The following is a 27,788-nucleotide window of genomic DNA, read 5'->3' on the forward strand; positions in this document are numbered from 1 at the left end:
TTTTTGGCAAATCCAGTTCAATAATTTAACCTGCAGTAAGGATACCTACTCAAAACCTCGGCCTAGGTCCAGAAAGAAATCAAGAAGAATCTAAACTATAAAAATGTTGAAAGGCTGTAACACCTGGAACAGGAACCACTGGAGTGGTCACATTCAGACTCTGGGCTAATACAAAAGCAAAATAATGTAATGCTGCCAAACCTTTGCAGCATTTTCAGCATTTGTTTTTATTTCTGACTCTGGCTCAAAAACATGACTGATCAATCATGGGTCTGATCAGTGAAAATAATCTCGAGCTCCATTTCCAGTCCTTTTCAAAATTGGGCTCAATATTTAAAATTTCACTAATATATCTGAAGCATTTTTGCACTGCAATGGAATTTGCATAATGATTATTATTCTGAATAATTAATCTATATATTTACATCACCATTTAGAGTTGTCTCCCACTATTTGAAATTTCTTGGTAAAACAGACAAAGCAGTTAAAAATCCAAACTCTTTATTAAAGTACAATGTTATCATAATAGTTCCCACAGTTTTTATATTCACAAAGACCTTCTTAAATCATTACAAAAATTGCAGCATTAATCTGCCCACACTGCTTGAAGTACTGATACAGAAAAAAAAGTAACAATGTTATAGATGTGACAGGGTAGCAATTAGCGCATCAGTTCTTTCAAACAGCGTCACAGATTTTTGAAAAAAAAAAACTTTAAAAAAAAAAGAAAATATACTTGCATTGCATGCAAGACTTGATGACTATGTACAGATATGTATTGTAAAAAGTACCAACGATAATTTAATGATAGATGAATTCAGTTATTTGTGATAAGTCATGATTGGCCAGAATTTATTCATTTATTAAAAAAGGGTTGCATTTAGAATCAGATTGCGTACTTCAGTGCCAGTTATAGGAGTTTTACGCCAGGAATCAAATGACCAGTTTTTAAAAAATACTGCACATACTACAAAATAGATGAGATCAAATTTACATATAGATGGATGTTACAAGTTAACTTGTAACAAAAATCAAAGAAGCCACATGATAAATAATTCAGCTTTTTAAAAAAAAGACTACCGTGACCGAGAAACTCAGCACTCTGTCTCCTTACTGTCAATTCGGGCTTGTCGTTGCAATTTGAACGGCTTGTCACTCCTGTTGACCGAATGCCCGGTTAAATCTTCAAAGGATTTTGCTGTCTGGCTACTATTTGGAAAAGGATCCTCATCCAACCCACTCTCACCAATTAGAGAGTCAGCACTAGGATCTTCCTGTATAGTGTCCATTCGATGATGGTCAGTTTTTGTTGGCACTACCATTGTTGGGACAGTCACTGGTGGCGGTGGTGGCAGTGGCTGAAAACGGTTTGTAGACTGTGGAGGAGACTTCACTATTCGAACGGAGGCAGACTCTAGACTACTAAACATCTCGGGGTTCTGCAGTAAATAGTTAAAAATATATACATTTCACAACACAGTATGTTGGCAATAATATTTTAGAATAGAGATGGCTCAGGATTTGTATCTCTGGCAAAAATGTCACAATCAACTAAGAATTGCGTTTGCACGACATGGGTTTACGGTAACTACTTTTATTTATTATTCATTCATGGAGAGTGGGCATTGCTGGCTAGGCAAATATTTATTGCCCTGGAGAAGATGGTGATGAGCCTTCTTGACAACGGAATAGTTTGCTAGACCAATTTACAAGGCAGTTAAGAGACAACAACATTGCTGTGCGTTTGGAGTCATGTTGTTAGATGAATTGGACATTCTGAATTCTCCCTCTGTGTACCCAAACAGGTGCCCGAGTGTGGCGGCTAGGGGATTTTCACAGTAACTTCACTGCAGTGTTAATATAAGCCTACTTGTGACACTAATAAAGATTATTATATAGTTGGGTAAAGACAGATTTCCTTCCCTAGAAGATATTAGTGAATAGTATTTGAAATGAAATTAAATGAAAATCGCTTGTCACAAGTAGGCTTCAAATGAAGTTACTGTGAAAAGCCCCTAGTCGCCACATTCCAGCGCCTGTTCCGGGAGGCTGGTACGGGAATTGAACCGTGCTGCTAGCCTGCCTTGGTCTGCTTTCAAAGCCAGCGATTTAGCCCTGTGCTAAACCAGCCCCTATATTTACAATAATCCAGTAGTTAACATGGTCACCATTAACGATGGTGACAAGATGTATTTAATTAACTGAATATATAATCCCAGCTGCTGTGGTGGGAGTTGAATTCATGTCTCTGGCTCATTCGTCCAATTTTCTAGATTACTGTCCAGTAACATATCAGCGAACTGTGCCTTTGTGGCGTTCGCTTCACAACCTATGGTTAGAGATTTAATATCACAGTTGCTTTAGACTTGAATATGACAAATCAAATAGGTTAAGAGCCCTAGAATTCTACATAATTTACATAGAATTTACAGTGCAGAAGGAGGCCATTCGGCCCATCGAGTCTGCACCAGCCGTTGGAAAGCACACGCCTCCTCAACCCCATCCCCTTAACCCAGTAACCCCAATTAACTTTTTTGGACACTAAGAGCAATTTAGCATAGCCAATCCACCTAACACGCACACCTTTGGACTGTGGGACGAAACCGGAGCACCCAGAGGAAACCCACGCACACAAGGGGAGAACGTGCAGACTCCACACAGACAGTGACCCACGTCTGGGACCCTGGAGCTGTGAAGCAACTGTGCTAACCACTATGCTACCACGCTGCCCTGTTACATCCAGCAATATGGTGCAGCATCTCAGTACTGAACTGGGGGCAGTTCAAATTAATTTTCAAACTCATTCCTCCAAATATCATGTGGGCAATATACTCAAATATATAATGGATAACTTTGAGAAATGCTACATCCATTTCATCAATGAAGTAATCATAGTAATACTAAAGTGATTAAGTACAGATGCATGATCAACATTAGAACATGGGTCTTGGCCAGGTTAATGCATTTTGGGGCTCAGGGAATTGTGTGTGCAGAGGTGGAAAACTTCCAAAGAAAGTGAAAATGTGTAGTTCCTCCAATAAGTAATCAAACATTCTTTCAAGCACGAATAGAAACTGCAGGAAAACATGTAACTTTTGAGCACATTTGATAAATATTAATTATAAATATTCGCTGTTATATAATGCAAAAAAAACATAATCGGAAAAAAATAGATACTTTCTTTTATGCAAAACAGGAGAGAAAGGTCATTGCCACTCAAAAGATAGATTTTCTTACAAGAGCCAACGATCTAAATTTTGCAATATGGGTGCATTTACATCCAAATGGTTTGTTGCAGTGCTACATGACCCAAAGTGAAGTGTGCTACTTGCACACAATTCTGTGTTCAATTTGAAGGATACAGACAATTGAAGTGAATGCCTCCTATTTAATGCCTAAAGTATAGTCCATGCCCGAGGAAGTTGTCATGAGAAGAGCCGTGCTCTTTGCAACTTCACAGTACCATTCCCAACAGTTAGCATTGTCAGGAAGGAAGTGGAGGCAAGCTTCAGGCAGCAATTGGCCAGTACTACAATCTCCTTTAAGACATTCCTAAAATGTGCTTCTTTGATTAAGCTTTTGATCACCTGTCTTACTATCTCTATAACTTTGCCTCAAATTTTGTTTACTAATACTCCTGTGAAGCACATGGAAGCATTTTACTATGTTAAAGAGACTATGTAATCACAAATTGTTATTGGCTGAGCCTATGTTGTAACTGCACTGGGAAATATCAGCTTTCAAATAGATGATGAACTACCAGTTCTGTAGAAGTGTCATATGGACTCAAAACTTCACCGTTTTTCTCTCTCTCTGCAGGTGCTGCCAGACCTGCTGAGTTTATCCAGCATCTTCTGTTTTTAATTTCAGATTTCCAGCATCTGCAGTATTTTGATTTTATTTCTGGTAATTTTCTGGTTAGTCCTGCATAATATGGATAAATTCTATCTATTTCAACTCATCTCCTTGAAATGGCCCAGTTTTAAAGACCACCAGAGAATGCTTTTAACAGGTTACAAGGTAATAGAATATATATTTTGTACATCATCTCTTGATGTTTCTCCAAGCAATTGCTTACAGGCCATTTTATACATGCAGGAATAATGGCAAATGTGTTTTTGGTAAGGACAGCATTACAATAAATCGAACCCTAATTCACTGACTAATTTGTATGAATAATTTCCAACTATAACACAGCACTCAGATAGTCTTAGTAAACTGTCAGCCATGGCTCAGTGGCATTACTGCTGCCTTACCAGAAAGGTTCTGGGTTCAGGCCCCACTCCAAAACTTAAGTACATAATCTAGGCTGTCACATCAGTGCAGCAAGGAGGGAGCTGACAATTTAATATGGCGTCGGGAGTGCCATATTTTGTCTGCAAATTTCAGATAAACGAAATAGATTTTATGATACAATTCAAGCAACGGGCTGTTCTCCTATTGTCCTGATTAATATTCATCTTTCAATCTACACTACCAAAAAGCAGATTATTTGGCCATTCAATCCATTGATGTTTATATGGTATTATTGGATGAAAAACTGATTCTGTTTGCTTTGAAAACATTTGTAAAGTATTTGGGGACATCCGGAGTTATTAAAATGCAAATCTGTTTATGCTGTACTGAATAACAATATCTCACAAGAACTCATCACAAGTCTTATCAACAGCCATTAAAATAATTCTGAAGTACATTTCTTAGGCAAAGATTTGGCTGCCAGAAATTGGACCTTTTAAGAAAATTTCTGCAATACATACACTGGAAGGGAAAAACGTTTTTGTGCTTTCCTCATACTGCTGGTCCAATTTCTTATCCTACAGGGGAAAATAATGTATTTGTTAATTAACCTCTGTGCTCCTTTGCTACAGACCAAACTTCAATATAATTAAAATCACTTGACCACACATAAAATGACTGACAGGCATTTAAGCAAAAAATGCTGTTTCTTTCTGCACATTCACACTGTTCTGCAAATATCCATACGTACTAGCAGATTTCAGTGCAAAGAAATATGAGTGATATCTAGCTGCAGCACAATATTTGTTTTGGAGCTCTTGTCCCATTTATAAAGAAAAATGTCAACAATTGAAGATCTCCATAAATGTACCCTTAACTTGAACTCCACTTATCTAAAGATAAAGAAAGATGTAAGATAGCCAGGAAACAAAAAAGCTTTAGCTTTACAAATAAAGATAAAAGCTGTTGCACAGATATGGCATCAACAATGAAGCAAAAAATTGTAATGCTGGAAATATTTCAAGTCTGTCAGTGCTGACAATAAGTCTACATATAAACTCATCTGTTCTATCCAGGTACTGCCTGATTTTGTTGTGTTTCTAGCATGTTCAGTTTAAGTTTCAAGATTTCCAGCATTTTCAGTTTTTGTTGGTCTATAAAATAATTATTCTGCCATTTGAGGAATTCCTTCATTTAGTGACTCATTTAGAAATTGAAGTGTTTGATGTGAATAACAACTTTACACAATTAAAAACAAAGAATGAGCTGAAGTCACAAAACTCTGCATCAAGTGGGATAAATTACACATACATTTAAAAACAGCAAAAGAAAAGCTGTGGATTTTTTCGGTGAGCAATGAATGTTATGGGAAATACATCCAAATGAGACGGCATAAGGCAACATCCATACAATTTGCCGGAATTGTGCTTCAATGTCTGTCATCAAGCATGCCACCCAAAATCTTTATCGGGCCCCTGGGTTAAGAAAGTTAATGCACTTGCCATAAGAAAATGTGCATGCCAATTACCTCAGCTACTGAAGGTGTGAAGAGGTAATGTTTTTGACCCTGTTTTTCTGTAAACGATGTATCTCAAAAACTGGACAGACTTCAAAGAAACTTGGCATTTGGTATGGCCCAAGGAAGAACTGATTCGCTTTTGGTGAAGATGCAGATTCAGATTAGATACTGGAATTTTGTTTAATGAATCTATTAACATTGGGAAAGGGTGAATTGACGTATTAAAAATAACACTTTGGGTTGTTTTATTTAAAATGTTGTAGATTATCTCAGCTGCTGTAGTGGAATTTGTCTCAGCTGTCACAATGTGAGCAGAGTTTTCAGAGCAGGTTGTTGGATGTGAATTGACCTGAAGCCACCTCACTGAGATGGAAGCTCTTAATTAAAAAAAATCTTATTTCAGCTTTGTAGTTATAGAGCTTCAATCAGACAAATAAAACCTTTATGCAAGAGCTGCGCAATTGTATTAATGTTGAGTTAATAATGTACGGCAGGGGTATCCACTCTACTGAGTGCTCTCTTCACTTGTTTATATTTTGATGCAGGATTAAGACAATAAGCAAGTCTCAGTATATTAAAGCGTTTCTCTCGGTTACATCCAGCAGCTTCCAGGTATTGACAATGACATATTTATATAGCATCTTTAGTGTAAAATACTCCCAGACGTGTTATAAAACAAAATACGACACCACCACACAGGGGAATATCAGGTCAAAGGACCAAAAGCTTGTTCAAAAAGGTAGGTTTGAATGACTGTCTTAAAGAAGGAAAGGAAGCTGGAGAGGTGGAGAAGAATAGGAAGAGTATTTAAGAGCTTGGAGCCGAGGCACCTGAAGACAGTCACCAAAAAAGTGATCAATATTGGGGATGCTCAAGAGCCAGAAATGGATGAGTGCAGATATCTCAGAGGTTTGGAAGGATGGAGGAGATTGCAGAGATAGGGACAGGCAAGGGCTTGGAGGGATTTGAGAAAAAGGATTAAAAATCATAATATCAAGACATTGCTCGACCAGGAGCTATGACAAGTCAGCAAGCACAGGGACAATAGGTGAGCAGGACTTTGTGCAAGATACGACGTGGACAACAAAGCTTTGGATGACCTCATTCTTACGCATGGGGGAATGTGGGAAAATAGCCACGGGTGTGTTGGGATTATGTCCAGAGGTAACAAAGGTGTGAATGGGGGTTTGAATGAGCAGATGAGGTATGTGGGGAAAGGTCAGGCAGTGGAAATAGGCAGTCATGAAGATGATGCATAGATCTAGGGGGGTTCCTTTGAATTTGTGGAAGAAATTATGGAGTAGCTGGCTATGTTCCCTTAATGCGTTTCTTATGTTGGGTCTTGGTTTTGCTTGAAGCCAGGAATACTAGTACCATGCCTGTCGGTTTTAGTAACATTTACTGCCCTGATTTCATGCTGGATATAAAGAAAAACACTTTTATGATTATGGATTTAATACCATTATACGTTGACCAGCTTCCTTAAGTGGTCATACATTTCAGGTTACTGTGACTAAAACGTGGAAACAATTTCTTATTAAGTATGGTTTGCATGTGGCTCACTATAATGGTAGTAAAAAAACTGGTTTACTTTTAGCTGATTTACATTAATTCTTCTGAATAATTTGATTCTTTTGAATAATGAAGATATTTGACACTTTCACTTCAATTATACATAAACGATTCACACAGAGCACTGAAAATTGATAACCAAACTAGAATCAGTTAAATTATTAAACAGGCTCAAGATTCCAAACCTTTATAGCAAACTGGACTCAGGCTTTAGAAAATTGTGCCCAATTTTGATGCTATTTTGTGGGCTGTGGCACCACAAATATCTTAACTGACTTGAACTTCAAAAGAAACACGAAATGTGCATCCTGTCTTTGGCATTCTTCGAAGAATAATGTAGGTTCAAACTTATTTGGGACTTTCACTTTGGGCAAAATGACAATGTCCTAATTATGGAATTATATTGTTGCCCATTATCTCCCTCGCATAACTGTTGTAACACTACAGAATGGAACAGGAATTGAATCAGCCCTTTGTTCTTATGCCAGTTCTATGAAAGTTACCATTTGGTCCATTTCCCTGCTTTTTTCATTCCCTTTAAAACTTATATATTATCCACCTCCCTTTAAGAGGATTCTGCTTACATCACTCCTGGTGGCGCATTCCCTGGTCCAACCAGATTGCTATTGAAAAAACAAATCCCTTATAATATCTCCCTTTTTGCCAGTGATTTGTTTTTTTCTGGCATTCTACACCATAGCTTTTCAACACCGCTATCGGACTTTTTAACCTCAAAGAATGTTTAAAAACTGACCCAAAAAACATTAGACATCATTGGTATCCAGAGCCCCCAAGTATTATGAACAAACTATTTTGGAAATGTATGACTTTCTTACCACACAATGGACGAGAATACTGAGGGGAATCCAAAACACCAGAGAGAATACGACAACGGACCCAACAATATTATCTGCTAGGAATTTCCCTGTAAAAGGAAGTAGTCACATTTACAGACAAATATCAACCAGTGATGAGACCATTTTTACTAAATTTCATCTGCTGCCTCTCAATTACTAATAAAACAATTTAAAGACAAAAGTGTTACAATCTGTTTATGGACCAGTAACTTTTGTAACAGATGAAATTTGAAATGCAAGTTATTTACTAAGAGAATAAAGCCACAAGATTCCATGGCTTTTAAATAAGATTATTTTACTTTAGAAGAGTCAACAAAGCAAACAGTCAATTCTATCTATCCTACAGTCTAACATCCAGAATTAACACGAGTCAAACAGGTAAACTGTAGTCAAACACAAACTGTACACTAAATGGCAGACACAACCAAAACAGATCCAACAAATTTCTCAGCAACCCACCCAGACATCAGTGATCACTGTGGATCACAAAGTCCTTTCAACTTTTGCTTATCAAGAGGGATTTCAACTCCTCTCTTTCAAGGATTTAACTTAATTATCCTTCAACAGTGACTTCTCAAGCCAGTTAAAATGGCTAACTCCCGATTTAAAATGGCGAACGGCAAAGGCTGATGGGAAAATCAGCCAACAGGACTAAAACGAGCAGCTGCAGGTAGACTGTGTATTCACCTCTGGGAAGGCCAGACAAGATCGATACCAGTAACCATCAGCACAACAAAACACCAGCCATCTGCATAGTAATGAGCAATCCCTGGGAACAATGTGCAACATTTTAGACACACAAAGCCAACCCAGACTCGTCGGGGCCAGCAGAAGCCTACACAAAGGGAGGTGAACGATCACCTCAAGACCGCCCATCGATCAAGGAATCGCTCCAGCATTGGAGAAAATCGAACCAAGTGATTGGGACGAAGTCCAATCACTTGGAACCAGATACAGGGTCCGCCCCAAAAGGCGGGAAAGCCCCTGGGGACTATAAGAATAGAGTCCAAGTTCAAATCGACCCTTCTGCTACCCCTTCTGCCACCCTTCCGCACCCTGCTGCTTCTTCTTCTGACCGGGTCACTCAGCAACGCTGACCAACCCTTGACAGTGACCGGTCCAGCCATCGCGAAACATCCAGTAAGTCTTACTTCAACGCTCACAACGAGATAGACGCTCCTAGCTATCAATCCGTACCAGCTTCGAATCCCGCAGGCTCAGAACCCGAACGAAAGGCCATTCGTTTCCCTGACCTGGTGGGCCATTTCCAAGTTAAGTATTGGCCCGTTAGTTGTAAGAAGTAACTTAGACGTAGAATTTATGCATGAGTATTGATTACTGTATATAATAAAGGTGCTTTGATTTAACTCTTACTAAGCGGTGTATTGGATTATTGATCATTACCCGGACTTGAACCACGTGGCGGTATCAGAAAGATACCTGACGACTCAAGAGCAAAGGCGATAGAACAGAGCAATTAAACTAAGGCAAAAGTTAGCAACACTCCAACTCAGCTTGGCGGTCCTCTTGCATAATCTCCCTGCAATGAGTTGTCAGCCAACAGGACTCCAACTCATATTGCCCCAACAATCACACAACTCCCAGTTGCTCAAACTCTTCTCCCAGACTGTGTCCACTGAGCTTTCAAGACTGCACCCCAGCATTAAACACTGGCACGATCCTAGGTCTCCGGGTGCACTGAGCAATCATTTCCAGCTTCATCAAGCACATTCCTCATGTGCTTTTTGTGTCCCAGCCCCCAAGCTGCACTAAGCAGACAACCAATTTGGCTTCAATTAGTCTTCATTAATTTTTTTATGCCCGAGCTGCACTAACCAACCATTGCTCATGGGCTTTCGGCGCCCCAACACCCAGCTCTACAAAGCAGACCTTTTCTCTTCTGGATATTGAGCCAAAGGTCAATTCTTCCACACGCCTCCTTGAATGCGTCAATTTTAGTTTGGAGTTCGGCCGAAAGAGTGTGTGTAGGGCAGCACAGTGGCACAGTGGTTAGCACTGCTGTCTCATGGCGCTGAGGTCCCAGGTTTGATCCCGGCTCTGGGTCACTGTCCGTGTGGAGTTTGCACATTCTCCCTGTGTTTGCGTGGGTTTCGCCCCCACAATCCAAAGGTGTGCAAGGTAGGTGGATTGACCGCGCTAAATTGCCCCTTAATTGGAAAAAATGAACTGGGCACTCGAAAAAAAATTTTTAAGTGTGTATATGCAAGCATAGTCAACAAAGCAATGACAAACTGCAGATCATTCCTTTTACTATCAAGCAAATCAAATACCTGAGATGACAGATCCAAGAAAAGCTTTCACCGTCCTTCTACATGGGTCTGAAAATTCTGCGATACTAAAGCAAAACCCTACTGTTTAGATCAGCTAACTCATGGGGAAGGTAATGGCATAGCAATGTCACTGAACGAGTAATCCAGAGATGCAGGGTAATTCTCGGGACCCAGATTCAAACCTCACCAAGGCAGGTGATGGAATTTGAATTTTATAAAACACCTGGAATTAAAAGTCTAATGGTGACCATGAAATCATTGTCAATTGTTGTAGAAACTCATCTGGTTCACTACTGTCCTTTAGGGAAGAAAATCTCCCTGGTCTATGATGTCTACATGTGAGTCCAGACTCATGGCAATGTGATTAACACTCAAGTGCCTTCTGAAATGACCTAGCAAACCATTCAGTTGTAGCAAACTTCTTAAACGTCAATAAAAAGAAATGAAACTGGACACACCACCCGGCATTGACCTAGGCACTGGAAACAACAACGGCTGACCCCGTTCTGCTTACTAACACCTCAGAGCTTGTGCCAAAAGTTTGAGAACTGTCTCACAGACTAGTCAAGCAACATAGACACAGTGATACCTATGGAATCATTCTTTACAGATAATGTCCCAGACACCACCATCTTGGGTACTTCCAAGTCCAACCCAACGGAGGGGGCGGCATAGTGGTATAGTCGGGAGAGAGTTGCCCTAGGAGTCCTCAACTTCAACTCTACAAGAAGTATCATCGCATCAAGTGAATCATGGACAAGGAAACCTCCTGTGGATCACCACGTATTGCCCTCCTCTCACAGCTGTACTCCACCATGTTGAACACCACTAGGAGGAAGCAGAGGGTGGCAAGAGCACAGAATGTAGTCTGCGTGAGTGACTCAAGAATGGCTCAATAGCCCCGTCATAGACAAAGCTGCAGAGTTCTAAAGGACATAGCTGCTAGACTGGGTCTGCGGCAGGTGAAGGAACCAAAAGGAGGGAAAAACATACTTGACCTCATCCCACAACAGGCCTGCCATAAATGCATCTGTTCATGGCATGACCAGTTTTCAAATTGGGGATACTCTTCATCGTAACATGCTAAATGGAATAGACATCGAACAGATCTAATTCAAAACTGGGTATCCATGAGGCGCTGTGGACCATCATCAGCAGCAGAATTGTAGTCAACCACAATCCGTAGCCTCATGTCCCTGCATATCCAGAATGTACTCTGGATGGGAGGCTTCAATGTCCATCACCAAGAGTGGCACCATTACTGACCAAGTTGGCAGAGTCCTAAATGACATAGCTGTTAGACTGGGTCTGCGACAGGTGGCGAGGGAGCCAAGAAGGAAGAACAAACTAGACCTCACCCTCACCATCCTGTCTGCTGCAGATGTCGCTGTCCACGACATTATCTGTTGGAGTGACCCCGGCAAAGTCATTGTGGAGACTAAGTGCCTCAATCGTGTTGCCTGCCAAACCATGTTAAATGGGTTAGATTCAGATCTGGCAACACAAGATTGGGCATTCGTGAGGCGGGCCATCAGCAGCAGCAGAATTGTACTCAGCCACAATCTACAACCTCATGGCCAGGCGTATCCTTCACTCTACCACTGCGCCAGGGGATAAACCCTGGTTCAATGAAGAGTGCAGGAGGGCATGCCAGGAGCAGCACTGGCACGCCAAAAAATGATATGTTAACCTGGTTTAGCGACAACACAGGACTATTTGCATGGCAAATAACATAAACTACAAATGATAGACAAAGCTGTGTGATCCCACAACCAACAGGTCAGATTTAAGCTCGACAGTCCTGCCACATCCAGTCGTGAATAGTGGTGGACAATTAAAAAAACTCACTGGAGGAGGAGGCTCCACAAATGTCCCCGTCCTCAATGATGCAGGAGCCCAGCACATCAGTGTAAAAGACAAGACTGAAGCATTCGCAATAATTTTCAGCTAGAAGTGCCGAGTGGATGATCCATCTCAGTGTCCTCCTCAGTCCCCAGCATCATGGATGCCAGTCTTCAGCCAATTCGCTTCACCCCACATGATAACGAGAAATGGCTGCTGGCACTGAATACTGCAAAGGCTACGGACACTGACAATATTCCGGCAATAGTACTGAAGACATGTGCTCCAGAACCTGCCGTGCACCTAGCCCAAGCTGTTCCAGTACAGCTACAACACTGGGATCTACCCGGAAATATGGAAAATTCTGTACACAAGAATTTGGACAAATCCAACCCAGCCAATTACCGCCCTATCATTCTACTCTCCATTATCAGTAAAGTGATGAAAATATCCAAATTAACAACCATTACCATCTAGAAGGACAAGAGCAGCAGATATATGGGAACACCACCATTTGGAAGTCCCCTTCAAGTCACTCACCATCCTGATTTGAAAATATATTGCTGTTCTTTCACTGTCACTGGGTAAAAATCCTGGAACTCCCTCCTTATTAGCTGTTATTGGCAGTCGAACCGAGCATTAACCTGCTCACTGAAAGGGTCCCCAGCTTTACTCAACCTCAGAGCTCATTACAGCCCTGGACAACATGGACAAAAGAGCTGATTTCCAGAGGTGAGGTGAGAGTGGCAGCGTTTGACATCAATGTAGCATTTGACCGTGTGACATCATGGAGCCCTAGCAAAACTGGAGTCAATGGGAATCAAGGGGAAAACTCTCCGCTGGTTGGAGTTATACCTGCCACAAAGGAAGATAGTTGTGGCGGTTGCAGGTCAATCATCTCAGCCCCAGGACATCACTGCAGGAGTTCCTCAGGGTAGTGTCCTAGGCCCAGCCATCTTCAGCTACTTCATCAAGGACCTCCCTTCCATCATGGCAGAAGTGGGGATGTTCACTGATAATTGCACAATTTCCAGCACTATTTGCGACTCCTCAGATAATGAAGCAGCCTACGTCAAAATGCAGTAAGATGTGGCTTCTGCTCACAGGTGGCAAGTAATATCCTGGTGGCAAGTAATATTCCTGCCCCACAAGTGCCAGGCAATGACCATATCCAACAAGAGAGAATCTAACCAATTCCCCATGACATTCAATGTCATTACCTTTGTTGAATTCCCCACCATCAACATCCTGGGAGTTACTATTGACCAGATATGCAACAGAACTAGCCACATAAATATGGTGGCTACAAGGGCAGGTCAAAGGCTAGGAATCATTTGCAAACATATTTCCATTCTGAGAGTTTGACCATGCCTAGAGTAATCTGGGAGCTAAAGGACATCAGGGGCGCGATTCTCTAACGCCGAAGTGGCCGCGCCGTTGTGAACGCCGTCAAGGTTCACAACGGCGCGGAACGTCCCCGGTCTAGACGCCAACCCGCGCATGCGTGGTTGCCATCCTCTCTAAGTCCACCCGCAAGAAAATGGCGGACGGATCTTGCGGGGCCGCGGAAGGAAGGAGGTCCTCCTTCAGAGAGGACGGCCCGACGATCGGTGGGCACCGATCGCGGGCCACCCCACATTTCAGGTAAAGCCCGGTGCAGGATCCCCCCCTCACCCCCCCGCAGGCCGCCCCCCAGCGTTCACGCACCGCTCACGACTGCAGCGACCAGGTGTGGACGGCGCCGGGGGGAACCCGCCGTTTTGGCCTGGCCGCTCGGCCCATCCGGGCCTCAGAATAGCGGGGGTGCCGGAGAATCGCCATTTTCGGTGTCTCCGGCGAGTCTCCGGCGATTCTCCGGCCTGCGAAACTTGACCGGGCCGTTCCCGCCGCTTGGGAGAATCGTGGGAGGGCGGCGGACCGGCGTCCCCGGAAATTTTTGCAGCCCAGGCGATTCTCCCAACCGGCGTGGGAGTGGAGAATCGAGCCCCATTTCAAATGTTCTTATGACAGAATTAACAGTCACTGCATGTGAGGAAGTTACTTGACACAAAATATTAAGAACATTTTCCTTCATCTAAAACCAACTTGTTTAAAAATGTGTACAAAGGTTGGGAATAATTTTTGACGAAAATCACAAATTCAACTCACTGGGAGGACAAATATGTGATTTTTTTTTGAGGATGGTGGACAAAACAAGGTGGGAGACTATAAACTCTGTGTGTGAACTTACCAAAGGTGTTGATATCCAATTTCTCAATGAAATCCCAGAATCGTTCTATGACATCCTGCACTTGTTTTTCACATTTGCCCTGTAGAAGCAAACCAAAAAAAAGAACTATATTGCTACCATTAGGTCAATGAAAAGCTTTCAAGTGCATGTCAATGTGAAAGTGACAGCAGTACTTTGCTTTATACAGCAGCTGATGGTTCTACTTTGTCATTTATACCTTTCCCAGATTTTTAAGTAGCCCGTTATCATCTCCTTTTGCCTTGCACCATCTGCCATTTAATTTTCCTGCCTCCCACCCTATCAGAGACCTTCCATTTACAGTAATTATACTGTACGGTGAGGGAATGAAAGATGAGTCATAGCCACAGAAACCAAAGGAAAAGAGTGCTAATGGCAGTCCCCCGAGAGAATAAAAGGTTTGAAAGGCCAAACAGCAGAGAAACTAAAATCGGAGGGTAAGCTGTGGCAGATGTAGATGTGGGGGGAGGGGCAAGAGGTGGGAGAGGGGTAAAATGAGAAAAGGGGGGAGGGAAGCAAAGGGGAGAAAAGGTAAGGAAAGGGGAGATAAGATAAGGGGAAAGACTAAGGGGGGGGGGGGGGGGAAGAAATATATATATAAATATATATATAAAGACAGACCAGAAAGAAATAAAAGGTAAATGTCAGTTAAAATAAAATCAAAGGGGTCGAGGTGGGGTAGAGCTAATCATCTGAAGTTGTTGAATTCGATGTTGAGCCCGGACGCTGTAGCGTGCCTAACCAGAAGATGAGATGTTGTTCCTCCAGTTTGCGTTGAGCGGGGGGGTGGGCACGGGAGCAATAGGTCAGAAGGTGAGAGCATTGAGGGAGAACTAGGGAATAGGGACAGTGTGGCTCTGAGGCAGAGCAGACGGGGAGAAGTTGCTGAACACAGCGGGTCTGGTGGCCTTAAGTGCATATGTTTTAATGCAAGGAGCATTACGGGTAAGGCAGATGAACTTAGAGCTTGGATTACTACTTGGAACTATGATGTTGTTGCCATTACAGAGACCTGGTTGAGGGAAGGGCAGGATTGGCAGCTAAACGTTCCAGGATTTAGATGTTTCAGGCGGGATAGAGGGGGATGTAAAAGGGGAGGTGGAGTTGCGCTACTTGTTTGGGAGAATATCACAGCTATACTGCGAGAGGACACCTCAGAGGGCAGTGAGGCTATATGGGTAGAGATCAGGAATAAGAAGGGTGCAGTCACAATGTTGGGGGTATACTACAGGCCTCCCAACAGCCAGCGGGAGATAGAGGAGCAGATAGGTAGACAGATTTTGGAAAAGAGTAAAAACAACAGGGTTGTGGTGATGGGAGACTTCAACTTCCCCAATATTGACTGGGACTCACTTAGTGCCAGGGGCTTAGACGGGGCGGAGTTTGTAAGGAGCATCCAGGAGGGCTTCTTAAAACAATATGTAAACAGTCCAACTAGGGAAGGGGCGGTACTGGACCTGGTATTGGGGAATGAGCCCGGCCAGGTGGTAGATGTTTCAGTAGGGGAGCATTTCGGTAACAGTGACCACAATTCAGTAAGTTTTAAAGTACTGGTGGACAAGGATAAGAGTGGTCCGAGGATGAATGTGCTAAATTGGGGGAAGGCTAATTATAACACTATTAGGCGGGAACTGAAGAACATAGATTGGGGGCGGATGTTTGAGGGCAAATCAACATCTGACATGTGGGAGGCTTTCAAGTGTCAGTTGAAAGGAATACAGGACCGGCATGTTCCTGTGAGGAAGAAAGATAAATACGGCAATTTTCGGGAACCTTGGATGACGAGTGATATTGTAGGCCTCGTCAAAAAGAAAAAGGAGGCATTTGTCAGGGCTAAAAGGCTGGGAACAGACGAAGCCTGTGTGGCATATAAGGAAAGTAGGAAGGAACTTAAGCAACGAGTCAGGAGGGCTAGAAGGGGTCACGAAAAGTCATTAGCAAATAGGGTTAAGGAAAATCCCAAGGCTTTTTACACGTACATAAAAAGCAAGAGGGTAGCCAGGGAAAGGGTTGGCCCACTGAAGGATAGGCAAGGGAATCTATGTGTGGAGCCAGAGGAAATGGGCGAGGTACTAAATGAATACTTTGCATCAGTATTCACCAAAGAGAAGGAATTGGTAGATGTTGAGTCTGGAGAAGGGGGTGTAGATAGCCTGGGTCACATTGTGATCCAAAAAGACGAGGTGTTGGGTGTCTTAAAAAATATTAAGGTAGATAAGTCCCCAGGGCCTGATGGGATCTACCCCAGAATACTGAAGGAGGCTGGAGAGGAAATTGCTGAGGCCTTGACAGAAATCTTTGGATCCTCGCTGTCTTCAGGGGATGTCCCGGAGGACTGGAGAATAGCCAATGTTGTTCCTCTGTTTAAGAAGGGTAGCAAGGATAATCCCGGGAACTACAGGCCGGTGAGCCTTACGTCAGTGATAGGGAAATTACTGGAGAGAATTCTTAGAGACAGGATCTACTCCCATTTGGAAGCAAATGGACGTATTAGTGAGAGGCAGCACGGTTTTGTGAAGGGGAGGTCGTGTCTCACTAACTTGATAGAGTTTTTCGAGGAGGTCACTAAGATGATTGATGCAGGTAGGGCAGTAGATGTTGTCTATATGGACTTCAGTAAGGCCTTTGACAAGGTCCCTCATGGTAGACTAGTACAAAAGGTGAAGTCACACGGGATCATGGGTGAACTGGCAAGGTGGATACAGAACTGGCTAGGCCATAGAAGGCAGAGGGTAGCAATGGAGGGATGCTTTTCTAATTGGAGGGCTGTGACCAGTGGTGTTCCACAGGGATCAGTGCTGGGACCTTTGCTCTTTGTAGTATATATAAATGATTTGGAGGAAAATGTAACTGGTCTGATTAGTAAGTTTGCAGACGACACAAAGGTTGGTGGAATTGCGGATAGCGATGAGGACTGTCTGAGGATACAGCAGGATTTAGATTGTCTGGAGACTTGGGCGGAGAGATGGCAGATGGAGTTTAATCCGGACAAATGTGAGGTAATGCATTTTGGAAGGTCTAATGCAGGTAGGGAATATACAGTGAATGGTAGAACCCTCAAGAGTATTGAAAGTCAAAGAGATCTAGGAGTACAGGTCCACAGGTCAGTGAAAGGGGCAACACAGGTGGAGAAGGTAGTCAAGAAGGCATACGGCATGCTTGCCTTCATTGGCCGGGGCATTGAGTATAAGAATTGGCAAGTCATGTTGCAGCTGTATAGAACCTTAGTTAGGCCACACTTGGAGTATAGTGTTCAATTCTGGTCGCCACACTACCAGAAGGATGTGGAGGCTTTAGAGAGGGTGCAGAAGAGATTTACCAGAACGTTGCCTGGTATGGAGGGCATAAGCTATGAGGAGCGGTTGAATAAACTCGGTTTGTTCTCACTGGAACGAAGGAGGTTGAGGGGCGACCTGATAGAGGTATACAAAATTATGAGGGGCATAGACAGAGTGGATAGTCAGAGGCTTTTCCCCAGGGTAGAGGGGTCAATTACTAGGGGGCATAGGTTTAAGGTGAGAGGGGCAAGGTTTAGAGTAGATGTACGAGGCAAGTTTTTTACGCAGAGGGTAGTGGGTACCTGGAACTCGCTACCGGAGGAGGTAGTGGAAGCAGGGACGATAGGGACATTTAAGGGGCATCTTGACAAATATATGAATAGGATGGGAATAGAAGGATACGGACCCAGGAAGTGTAGAAGATTGTAGTTTAGTCGGGCAGTATGGTCGGCACGGGTTTGGAGGGCCGAAGGGCCTGTTCCTGTGCTGTACATTTCTTTGTTCTTTGTTCACTGGAACACTGCAGCAGGCCAAGGACAGACATGTGGGCATCGGAGCGGGATCTTGTGTTAAAATGGCAAGCAACGGGAATGTCAGGATCCTGAATGCGCACAGGCTGAAGGTATTCAGCAAAGTGATCACCCAGTCTACGTTTGGTCTCACTGATATAGAGGAGACCACATTGGGAACAGCGAATGCAATAGACCAAATTGCAAGAGGTGTGGTCTCTATGTAAAGGCTGTTTTTTTGGACCATTTCCCTGCTTGTAGGGTGGATGTTTTGTAGAAAAGAAGTGTAGGACTGGCTGGAGAAAAGTTTGACTCCACTGGTGGGGCTGGTGGGACCAGAAGTGGGTCAAGAAGAAGGGAGCAGTTAGAGCAAGGGAATCTTCGTGCACCACAGGTGAAGATGGCGGAAGGTAATGGGTCTGCCTTGCCTGTCCAGTGGTTGACGGAGCAACTGGTGGACTTTATAACTGAAAAGTTTAGCCAACAGAGGAATGAGGCCCAGGAGTACTGGCCAAGGTGGGAGAGCCGTTGAAAGTGGGAATTGACCGGGTGGAGCAGAGGCTGGAGTCCCAGGGCTAGGCCATTCGGAAAGTAGCACAGTGGGCTAAACAGCTGGCTTGTAAAGCAGAACAAGGCCAGCAGCGCATTTTCAATTCCCGTTCGAGCCTCCCCGAACAGGTGTTGGAATGTGGCGACTAGACGTTTTTCACAGTAACTTCATTTGAAGCCTACTTGTTACAATAAGCGATTTTCATTTTCAAAGTGGAGGAGGCGGTGGGGGAGCATGAGGAGCAGCTTGCCTCGTTGGCGGCCGAGATGGCTGTGATGCGGGAGACTCCGCAGCGGTTAAGGGAAAAGGTGGAGGACTTCTCCTAGAGGCAGAATCTAAGAATCGTGGGGATGCCTGAAGGCATCAGGGAGCGTACACTGGCTTGTATGTAGCCAAGAAGTTGGTGAAGCTGATGGGGGAAGGGGACCTTTGACCGGCCCCTGAAGGTCGACCGAGCGCATAGGGCGCTGATGAGGAAGCCGCAGGTGAATGAGCCAATGAGGGTGATGGTGGTGCGTCTTCACCGGTTCCTGGACAAGGAGAAGATACTGAGATGGGCGAGGCAGACGAGAAGATGCACCTGGAAGGAGAGTGAGCTTCGAGTGCACCAGGACTTGGATGCTGACATGGTGAAGTGGAGTGCCGGGTTTAACCGGGTGAAGGCTGCCCTCTTTAAAAAGGGAGTGAAATTTGAGATGTTGTACCTGGCACGCCTTGGTGACTTTTAAAAAATAAATTTAGAGTACCCAATTATTTTGTTTTCCATTTTCCAATTAAGGGGCAATTTAGCGTGGTCAATCCACCTAACCTGCACATCTTTGGGTTGTGGGGGTGAAACCCACGCAGACATGGGGAGAATGTGCAAACTCCCCACGAACAGTGACCCAGGGCCAGGATTCGAACCCGGGTCCTCAGCGCCGTAGTCCCAATGCTAACCACTACACCACGTGCCGCCCCTCTGGGTGACTTTTAATAGACGAGAGCACTATTTTGGAACACCAGAGAAGACAATGGAGTTCTTAAACGGCAATGGGCTGACAGGGGAAGGAGGACATTGAACTGCGGAGGAGGTGTTAAGAGTTGGGTGTTTTTTCGGTCTGTATTTTCTTGTATCTTAGTTTTTGTTAGTAGTTGTTGGAGAACTTTTCTCCTTCGAGATGTTTTGTCACGATTGAGGGCGAGTCCATCTTTTTTATTTCTGGTTTCATTGTTGCTTGAGAGGTGTGCGAGAGGAACCAGTGGGGGGTAGGAGACTTAGGCGCCGTGGGTGGGGGCTACCAGGCTGGCTGAGCGGGCTAGTTAATGGGAGCGCAGTGGGGGGTGATCAGGTGGATAGTATAGGATGGGGGGATGGGGTTGTTGTTTTGTTTAAGGGAAGGGGAGGGGAGGTTGCTGACAAAGTTGTTGTCGCTGTGGCGTAGCATGGGAGGGAGTTGGAGTGGTGACGGTGAACATTTAAGCGTGGGTCTGGAGGGGCACATGGCACGGGCCGGGGGCTGGCCTAAGGGGTGTGCTTGATCGGCAGAGGAGAGAGGCGGGGTGCTCTCCGACCAGGTTGGTCACATGGAACATAAGTGGGCTGAGTGGACCAGTTAAACAGTTGCATGTTTTTGCACACCCGAGGAGCTTGAAGGCAGACATGGCCTTTTTACAATAAACACACTTGAAGATTGAGGTGGGGAATATAGTATAGATTCTGCGGGCCGGGGTGGGGGGGCGTTCGTGATGGTGAGTGGGAAACTGGAGGGGATACCTGTTGTCCTGGTAAATGTTTGTGCCCCAAATTAGGACGATGTGGAGTTTATGGGGCGAGTGTTGGGGAAGATTCCGGACCTGGACTTGCACCGACTGATTATGGTGGGGGGACACGACTTCAACATGGTCATTGATCTAAGGTTGGACCGGTTGAGCCTGAGGTCAGGGAGGGTGTCGGTGGTGGCAAAGGAGCTGAATAGATTCATGAAGCGCATTGGGGGGGCTTAGTCCCGTGGAGGTTTGGGAGGCTGAAGGAGTTTTCGTACTTCTCCCATGTGCACAGGGTGTACTCGAGTTGATTTGTTTTGTGGTAGGTAAGACGTTATTGGCGGGGGTACTCGGCGATGATGTTGTCGACCACACGCCGCATTGGATGGACTTGCAAGTGGACGGGGAAAGCCCAGCGCCTGCTGTGGAGGCTGAACATAGGGTTGCTGGCGGATGATTAGGTATGTGACTGGTTGTGGGCCACCATCCGCGGGTATGTGGAACTCAATGATACAGGGGAGGTCTCGGTCTCTAAGCTGGGGGGGGGGGAGCAAGAAGAGTTCATATTGATCCGGGCGCACAGGGAGAAGGAGGAGCGAGCAGAGTTGGCAAGGCTGGTAGATGATATTTTGCGGGTGGAACGCAGGAACCAGGAGGCAACGGGGGAGATTGGAAGAGTGAAGGACGGAGTGGAGTGGTACTGGACCCCGTGGGAGTAAACCGGTATTTGAGGAGTTTTATAGGCTTTATCAATCGGAGCTCCCGGCCAGGTGGCGGGGAGGGGGGGGAGAGGGGGGAAGAGGAGGGGGAGGAGAAAGGATATGCGATGATTCCTGGACAGGTTGGAGTTCCCCAAGGTGGAGGAGGGCCTGGGAACACCCATGGACTGGTGGCGGTGCTGGAGGGTATGGGGCAATGCAGGCAGGGAAGTCCCCCCGCCCTCATAGTTTTCCGGTGGAATTTTATTAAAGGTTTTTGGGTGACCTGGGGACCCTGCTGGGAAGGGCATTCAATGAGGCGAGGGAGAAGGGGGAGCTGTCTCCCTCCAACCGCCCCACCACCCCCCCCCATGTTATCACAGACCGCAATATCTTTAATTATGAAGAAGGATAAGGACCCGCAGCAGTGTGGGACCTAGCGCCCGATATCACTGCTGAATGTGGACACCTGGCATCGCGGATTGAGGACGGTGTGCTGGGGGTGATAGTAGACGACCAGACTGGGTTTGTTAAGGGAAAGCATCTGTCGGCTAACGTTAGGCGTTTGTTGAATGTTATAATGAGGCCCTCGGAGGGACAGAATGTGACTCTCTCTCCATTGCTCTTTGCCTTGGTGATAGAGCCACTGGCAATGGCGCTTAGAGTGTCAAGGGGTTGGCAGGGGATAGTACGGGGGGGCTGAGCACATAGTCTTGCTATATGCAGACGATCTGTTGCTCTACATATCAGACCCATTGGAAAGTATTGGAGGTATCACGGACATTTTGGTGGAGTTCGGCCGGTTCTCGGGGTATAAGCTAAACATGGGGAAGAGCAAGGTCTTTCTGATCCAGGCGAGTGGACAGGAGAGGAGGTTGGGGCGAGCTGCGGTTTAAGGTAGTGGGGACAAGCTTTAGCTTTCTGGGTATCAAGGTGGCGCGGGGATGGGAGCAATTGCATAAACTGAATTTGTACCGGTTGGTGGAGCAAAGGAAGGTGAATTTTAAGAGGTGGGATGTGCTTCATTGTCATTGGCGGGGGCGGGTGCAGTCTGTGAAGATGACTGTACTCCCGAGGTTATTATTAGCGTTTCAGAACCTTCCACTTTTTATTTCAAAGGCCTTTTTGGGAGCTGATGGAGGCCATATGTTTTGGGCCTGTCCGAACCTGCAGGGATCCTGGCGGGGGTTCACTGACGTGATGTCTGAAGTGCTCAGGGTGAAGATGGTTCTGAGTCCAGAAGTGGCAATTTTGGGAGTCATAGAATCATAGATTTACAGTGCAGAAGGAGGCCATTCGGCCCATCGAGTCTGCACCAGCCGTGGGAAAGAGCACCCACCCAAGCCCACGTCTCCACCCTATCCCTGTAACCCCAGGAGTCCAGCTGGTGAGAGAGGCCGACGTTTTGGCCTTTGCCTCTTTGGTAGCCCGGAGAGGGATCTTGTTGGGATGGTGGGACTCGGGACCGCTGAACTCGGGGGTGTGGGTGTGCGACCTCTCAGAATTCCTCAGGATGGAAAAAAATCAAATTTGTCTGGAGTTTCATCTTGGTTTGCCCGGAAATGGAAGCCGTTTATCGATGTCTTCCAGGATAGTTAAGTCAGCAGGGGGAGTGGGGTGGACTTTGGGGTTTAAAAAAACAAAGGAGGCTGAGTGGGTGGGATGCGGGGGGAGGGAGGGGGGGGGGGATGGTTATTTATTTGTTATAAGATTTCCTGTTTGTTCTCCTTTTGGTTTTGATTGTGTTTGATATATATATATATATATATATATATATATATATATATATATATATAAAATGCCTTAATAAAAACATTTTTCAAAATCTATTCAAAATCCAGGATGCCCAAGAGTTTTCCTTGGAGGTCAACTAGCTCAGCACATATTTTTTTAAAAGCAAGTTTCTGGTTATCAGCAGGCAGTTGGGAAATACCCTTCACAACAGATAATTTTAAAATCTCAGATGTACCAAGCTTTTAGAACAGATAATTTTAAAATCTCAGATGAACCATGTCCGAATTAGTTAGAAAACCTCTGAAGAGATAGATTAATAATCCTGAAAGAGAAGTACTATGTATTAAAACATTTGTTCACAAAAATGCAATTTATCTTTTAAAGCTTGTTTTATTACCTGGCTTATGCAGTGAGTTAGAATACTTTCTATTGTGAATATAGAACTATTTTATCATTGTTAGATTAGTCACTTGTCCATTTATAATAACTTTAAACATTGTTGGCTTGCGTGCTCGACTGCATTCAAGGAATCATAAAATTGTCCAAAATCCATTAAAAAAAGATAATACATGGTTTGCAGTTTATTTACAGGACATGACACCTGCAGTTTACACAGATATTAAGACAATGATAGACACTGCTAGTTTTAGGAGTTGTAACTCACCTGCAAGAGTGATTTAAGATATGACGGTTTGACAAGATGAAAATGTAACAAACGGCAAGTAAACTTTTTCTCATCAAAGTGTTCTTGTACATAGACCATGAAAACACACAATTCAGAATCATTCAGTAATAACAATTACGACTTACATGTCCATCACAGAATCCAACAGTGCAGGGCTTTCCTTTGCGTAGGTATAAAAATTGTTTGTTTGTATCTATATATGGACTGCAAATTCCATTATCTCTGCAGCAAACTTTACAGGAATCATCCGTCTCTAAATGTAATAAAATCATTTCAAATACTGTTGTAATATGCATCGATTCAACATGTATAGTAATACCATAGACAGGTGAGAATGTAATTAATATAGAAGATGCACGTACAAGGGCCCTTCCTGTTGATTTCCTCATTTCCCATTTCTTTTACTTTGTCATTATCATTTTTGATCCATGGATATTTAATGGACATATACCTTCAAGTGAAAACCATTGCAGAGTGAAAGCAAAGTCATCCAACTGGAGGCCTTGACTGAGAAGCTAACTGGAAGTTGTCCATCTGAAGCAGTTTTACTTTTCGTATTTTTTTACACCCCTCTTTCTCCACTGTGTTTATCTATCTTGTGTGCATGTAGAGGGTGGAGCGAGTTAAAGAAGGAGGGCTAGGAATTTGATAATAGTTAACCAATTGTATTTGCTGCCTATTTAATTATAGGGCAGCACGGTAGCATTGTGGAGAGCACAATTGCTTCACAGCTCCAGAGTCCCAGGTTCGATTCCGGCTTGGGTCACTGTCTGTGCGGAGTCTGCACGTTCTCCCCATGTGTGCGTGGGTTTCCTCCGGGAGCTCCGGTTTCCTCCCACAGTCCAAAGATGGAGATAGGGTGGAGGTGTGGGCTTGGGTAGGGTGCATTTTCCAAGAGCCGGTGCAGACTCGATGGGCCAAATGGCCTCCTTCTGCACTGTAAATTCTATGAAATTATAGTTATCTTTAAATTTACAAAGCTGGTGGCTGCAGTTATATGGCAGCCAAAGACCAAAACCTATGGGTATTTTCTAAGAATTAATAGTTAATTTCAATTGTGTTGGGACTCCAGGTCAAGTGGGGCTGGAATTGACCGCACACTAGCCCAGGGTGTCGTAACAATATGAAAATTAAATTGGTTATTCAGCAGGCATTCTAAATGTTAATTCAAGAATCCAACTCTCTCCCCTAATCTCCCCTTATTATCCCCTTACCGTTCCTCTTTATGCAGCAAGAGATTTTTGGTTCAGTTCCATGAGCAGCAACAACACTACATTTCTTTGGCATTCTGAAGAAAGTATGACATTTAGAAATAGGCGATCCACTGGCCAACAATTCTGACTCAACCTGATGTTTCCAATATACCATATCCCTCAATTCTCCATAAATATACCCAGTTATCTGTTGAACCCATTTTTACTATTTTCTTCCAAAGTTGTTTCTGGTTATTTATTCCACATGTCTATTGCCTGGTGTCCGATACCAAGAACAAAAAAAAATAATTTATCCCTCCTCTTCTGGTGGTGCGCTGATGAATGTAAGAAAGTGTGCACCAAGGAGAGTACCTGTGTAGAATATGCATGAATGCCCAGCACATTGCTTTCCCAATGTCCCAAACATCAACTAGTAAATATCTCAAATATCAACTGGTAAATAAAAGGAATTTCATTTTCCTGAGTTGCAGGTTTTTACAAAGAGTTTGCTGTACAGATTTACTTGCCATGACTTTACATAATTTTTTATTGGAAACAGAAATATCTAAAGGCAGCTCTGATTACTTTTAAGAAACTCAAAAGTAGGGTATTGTAAATGTACCGTGATGTTGCTCAGGTTGCCCAATGTCCCAGAGTGAGAGATTCATATTGACATCCTCAGTTCTATAAGCTGTGAGCTACAAGGTTTGCTTTACATGGGGGTGAGGGTGGTCTGTGTATCCAGTGGAGATCATGCACTTCCTCACAGAGGGGGAAACTAGCCACAGGTCTCACACCTTGCATAGCAACACTGGTTGAGGAATTAAATAACGTCCTGCTGACACTGGTAATGACAAGTGGTGACTAGCAAATTGAATAAAATAAATCGAAAAACAAATAGTTTAAATTGCAGTAGATTAAATTCTTGTCTAATGTACTATAACTAAACACGTCAGTATGATCTGCAGGTGAGAGTCTATGGGTTGGATTCTCTACCTTCGGGATGCTCCGTTTTGCCGGCAGCCCGGGGTTGAGGCTGCCCCACAATTGGAAACCCCATTGACCAGCCGGTGAAACGGAGAATCCCACCGGCGTACTGAACCAGATATACGGTGCGGAGAATCCAGCCCTATGTATATCAGCAATTTTGTTTGAACAAGGAATTAATAAATTATCAGAATCCCTACAAAGCTTTTCACTCACCATTACAAGCACATGACTTAAGACCTTCCTCTGCCTCGCAGAAAGGAATGCATTCCCCATTTAAACACTTTCCCATGTCCACACAGATGGTATCATTTGCAGCATTATCAGGAGCAGGGCAAAATTGGTCAGTCCCTATCAATAGAAGAGTTTGTTAAAAGTGTGAAATCTAATCATAGAGAATGAAATCCACTATTAAGGAAATTGGAACAGTTTATAATAATTGCAGCAGATAACACCAATTGAGCCAAAACAGGTCATGCAATAATTCATCTCTTTTCTGATCAATAACCTAAAATTACTTTGGACGTAGCCAAGATTCTCTTGACATTAACTCTCAATTTTTGCATGGCAATCTAGTGGTTAGTATCAGAAAACAGATGGTAGTTTCTTACAGAAATGTGCCAGGTTTGTCTCCTGGCATGTTTAGGTGGGCACGATGTGCAACCAATACAAGTGCCCAAATAGTAAGCGCTTCATTGTAACATTAATTTGGGGCCTAGCCATAGCCTCCTTCATTCATTTCCTCGTATGTAGGTCATTTCCAGGATTGCAAAGGAGCAATAAGTTGCCTGGTGGTCACAGTAATATGAAGCATAATCATTTATTAACTGACTATTTTTCCTTCTGGCTGTAAAACTTTCATGAATCTGTGCAAATTGTTGGAATTTATTTTTTCTTCTGCACCACTTATTGCACCACTGAGAATCCATTGAGTGGTTTCTTCGGAGAAGGAGGCTGACATAGAAAGGTTTGCTAGGCACACCTGCATCAGCAGAAGGAGGGGAGCATATATTGATTTAGTGCTGGTAGAGACTGTTGTTCTCAAAGCTGAAATAACAGCGCAGTTATATGAATAGATGACCATTTGTAATATTAGATCACTGCCAGTCATTCTTTCAGTCACGCTACATGTATCATTCAAGCTCGGGTGATCAAGATCAGAGTTGCATGATCAGCCACATGCACTTATGAACAATGCAGTTCAGAGGACAATAGTTTTTTCAGGGTCTTCAGTGCTGTCAGGATCAGGCAGCACATTGCTGTCATTGGGTGTGTCAGCAAACAGCAAACCTTGGCAAAAAACCCTTACCGGCATGTTGCAATACTAACCTATGGAAATGGTGTCATGAAATAGCAGAGGTCAATGTTCATTGCAAGCACCAACTCCACTTCAGGAGCTAAACAAAAGGTCAAGTGCTGGATTGCTTAGTCCTCACCCACATTCACAACTGTAACTTGGAGCTTCCTTTACCTTTGTTTCTGCCACCCAACTGAAAATGGGTTGAGGTGGCTTATGAAGCTATCTGAAATATTTCAGAATTATTGTCACCCTGCTGTGACAATCCCTTTAAATTTCACTTAGACAGGTTTCTGCTCCCACTCACCTGTACACATGGATTCTCCTTTGCATGTCGCATTAATCGCTTCCTGACACTTCTTTCCAGCTTCTTCAAATTGACAATTCTTGCAGCATGGGCTGTTCTTATCACTTTGGAAATAATTATTAAAAGCAATTACCTCCAAACAATTCTAACTGCTCAGAAACTCCAAAAATGACTGAACTGTAAGATAATCCTCCCTAAAACACCTGACAAAAATTAGTTAAGCTGGATAATTTTGAATTGTG

The 27,788-nt window shown here is 43.9% G+C and overlaps 2 protein-coding genes across 3 annotated transcripts in view; one reads left to right on the forward strand and one right to left on the reverse strand.

Moving 5' to 3' along the window:
• Positions 1-6,209, forward strand: part of iah1 (isoamyl acetate hydrolyzing esterase 1 (putative)) — a 32,954-nt gene extending 26,745 nt beyond the window's left edge. Inside the window, exon 6 of the mRNA XM_072498760.1 lies at positions 3,820-6,209. Coding sequence (XP_072354861.1) covers positions 3,820-3,864 — 45 coding nt within the window. The 3' untranslated portion in view covers positions 3,865-6,209. The remainder of the gene's footprint in view (positions 1-3,819) is intronic.
• LOC140410533 (disintegrin and metalloproteinase domain-containing protein 17-like) overlaps positions 485-27,788 on the reverse strand; it is a 103,329-nt gene continuing 76,025 nt past the window's right edge. For both annotated transcript variants that reach the window (XM_072498756.1, XM_072498755.1), the window contains exons 13-19: positions 27,547-27,650; positions 26,159-26,293; positions 23,888-24,015; positions 14,548-14,626; positions 8,164-8,252; positions 4,758-4,814; positions 485-1,439 (exon numbers count right to left, since the gene is read on the reverse strand). In XM_072498756.1, coding sequence (XP_072354857.1) covers positions 1,095-1,439; positions 4,758-4,814; positions 8,164-8,252; positions 14,548-14,626; positions 23,888-24,015; positions 26,159-26,293; positions 27,547-27,650 — 937 coding nt within the window. In that variant the 3' untranslated portion in view covers positions 485-1,094. The remainder of the gene's footprint in view (positions 1,440-4,757; positions 4,815-8,163; positions 8,253-14,547; positions 14,627-23,887; positions 24,016-26,158; positions 26,294-27,546; positions 27,651-27,788) is intronic.

The sequence above is a fragment of the Scyliorhinus torazame genome, chromosome 4, assembly GCF_047496885.1.
Source record: "Scyliorhinus torazame isolate Kashiwa2021f chromosome 4, sScyTor2.1, whole genome shotgun sequence".
Classification (NCBI taxonomy): Eukaryota; Metazoa; Chordata; class Chondrichthyes; order Carcharhiniformes; family Scyliorhinidae; genus Scyliorhinus; species Scyliorhinus torazame.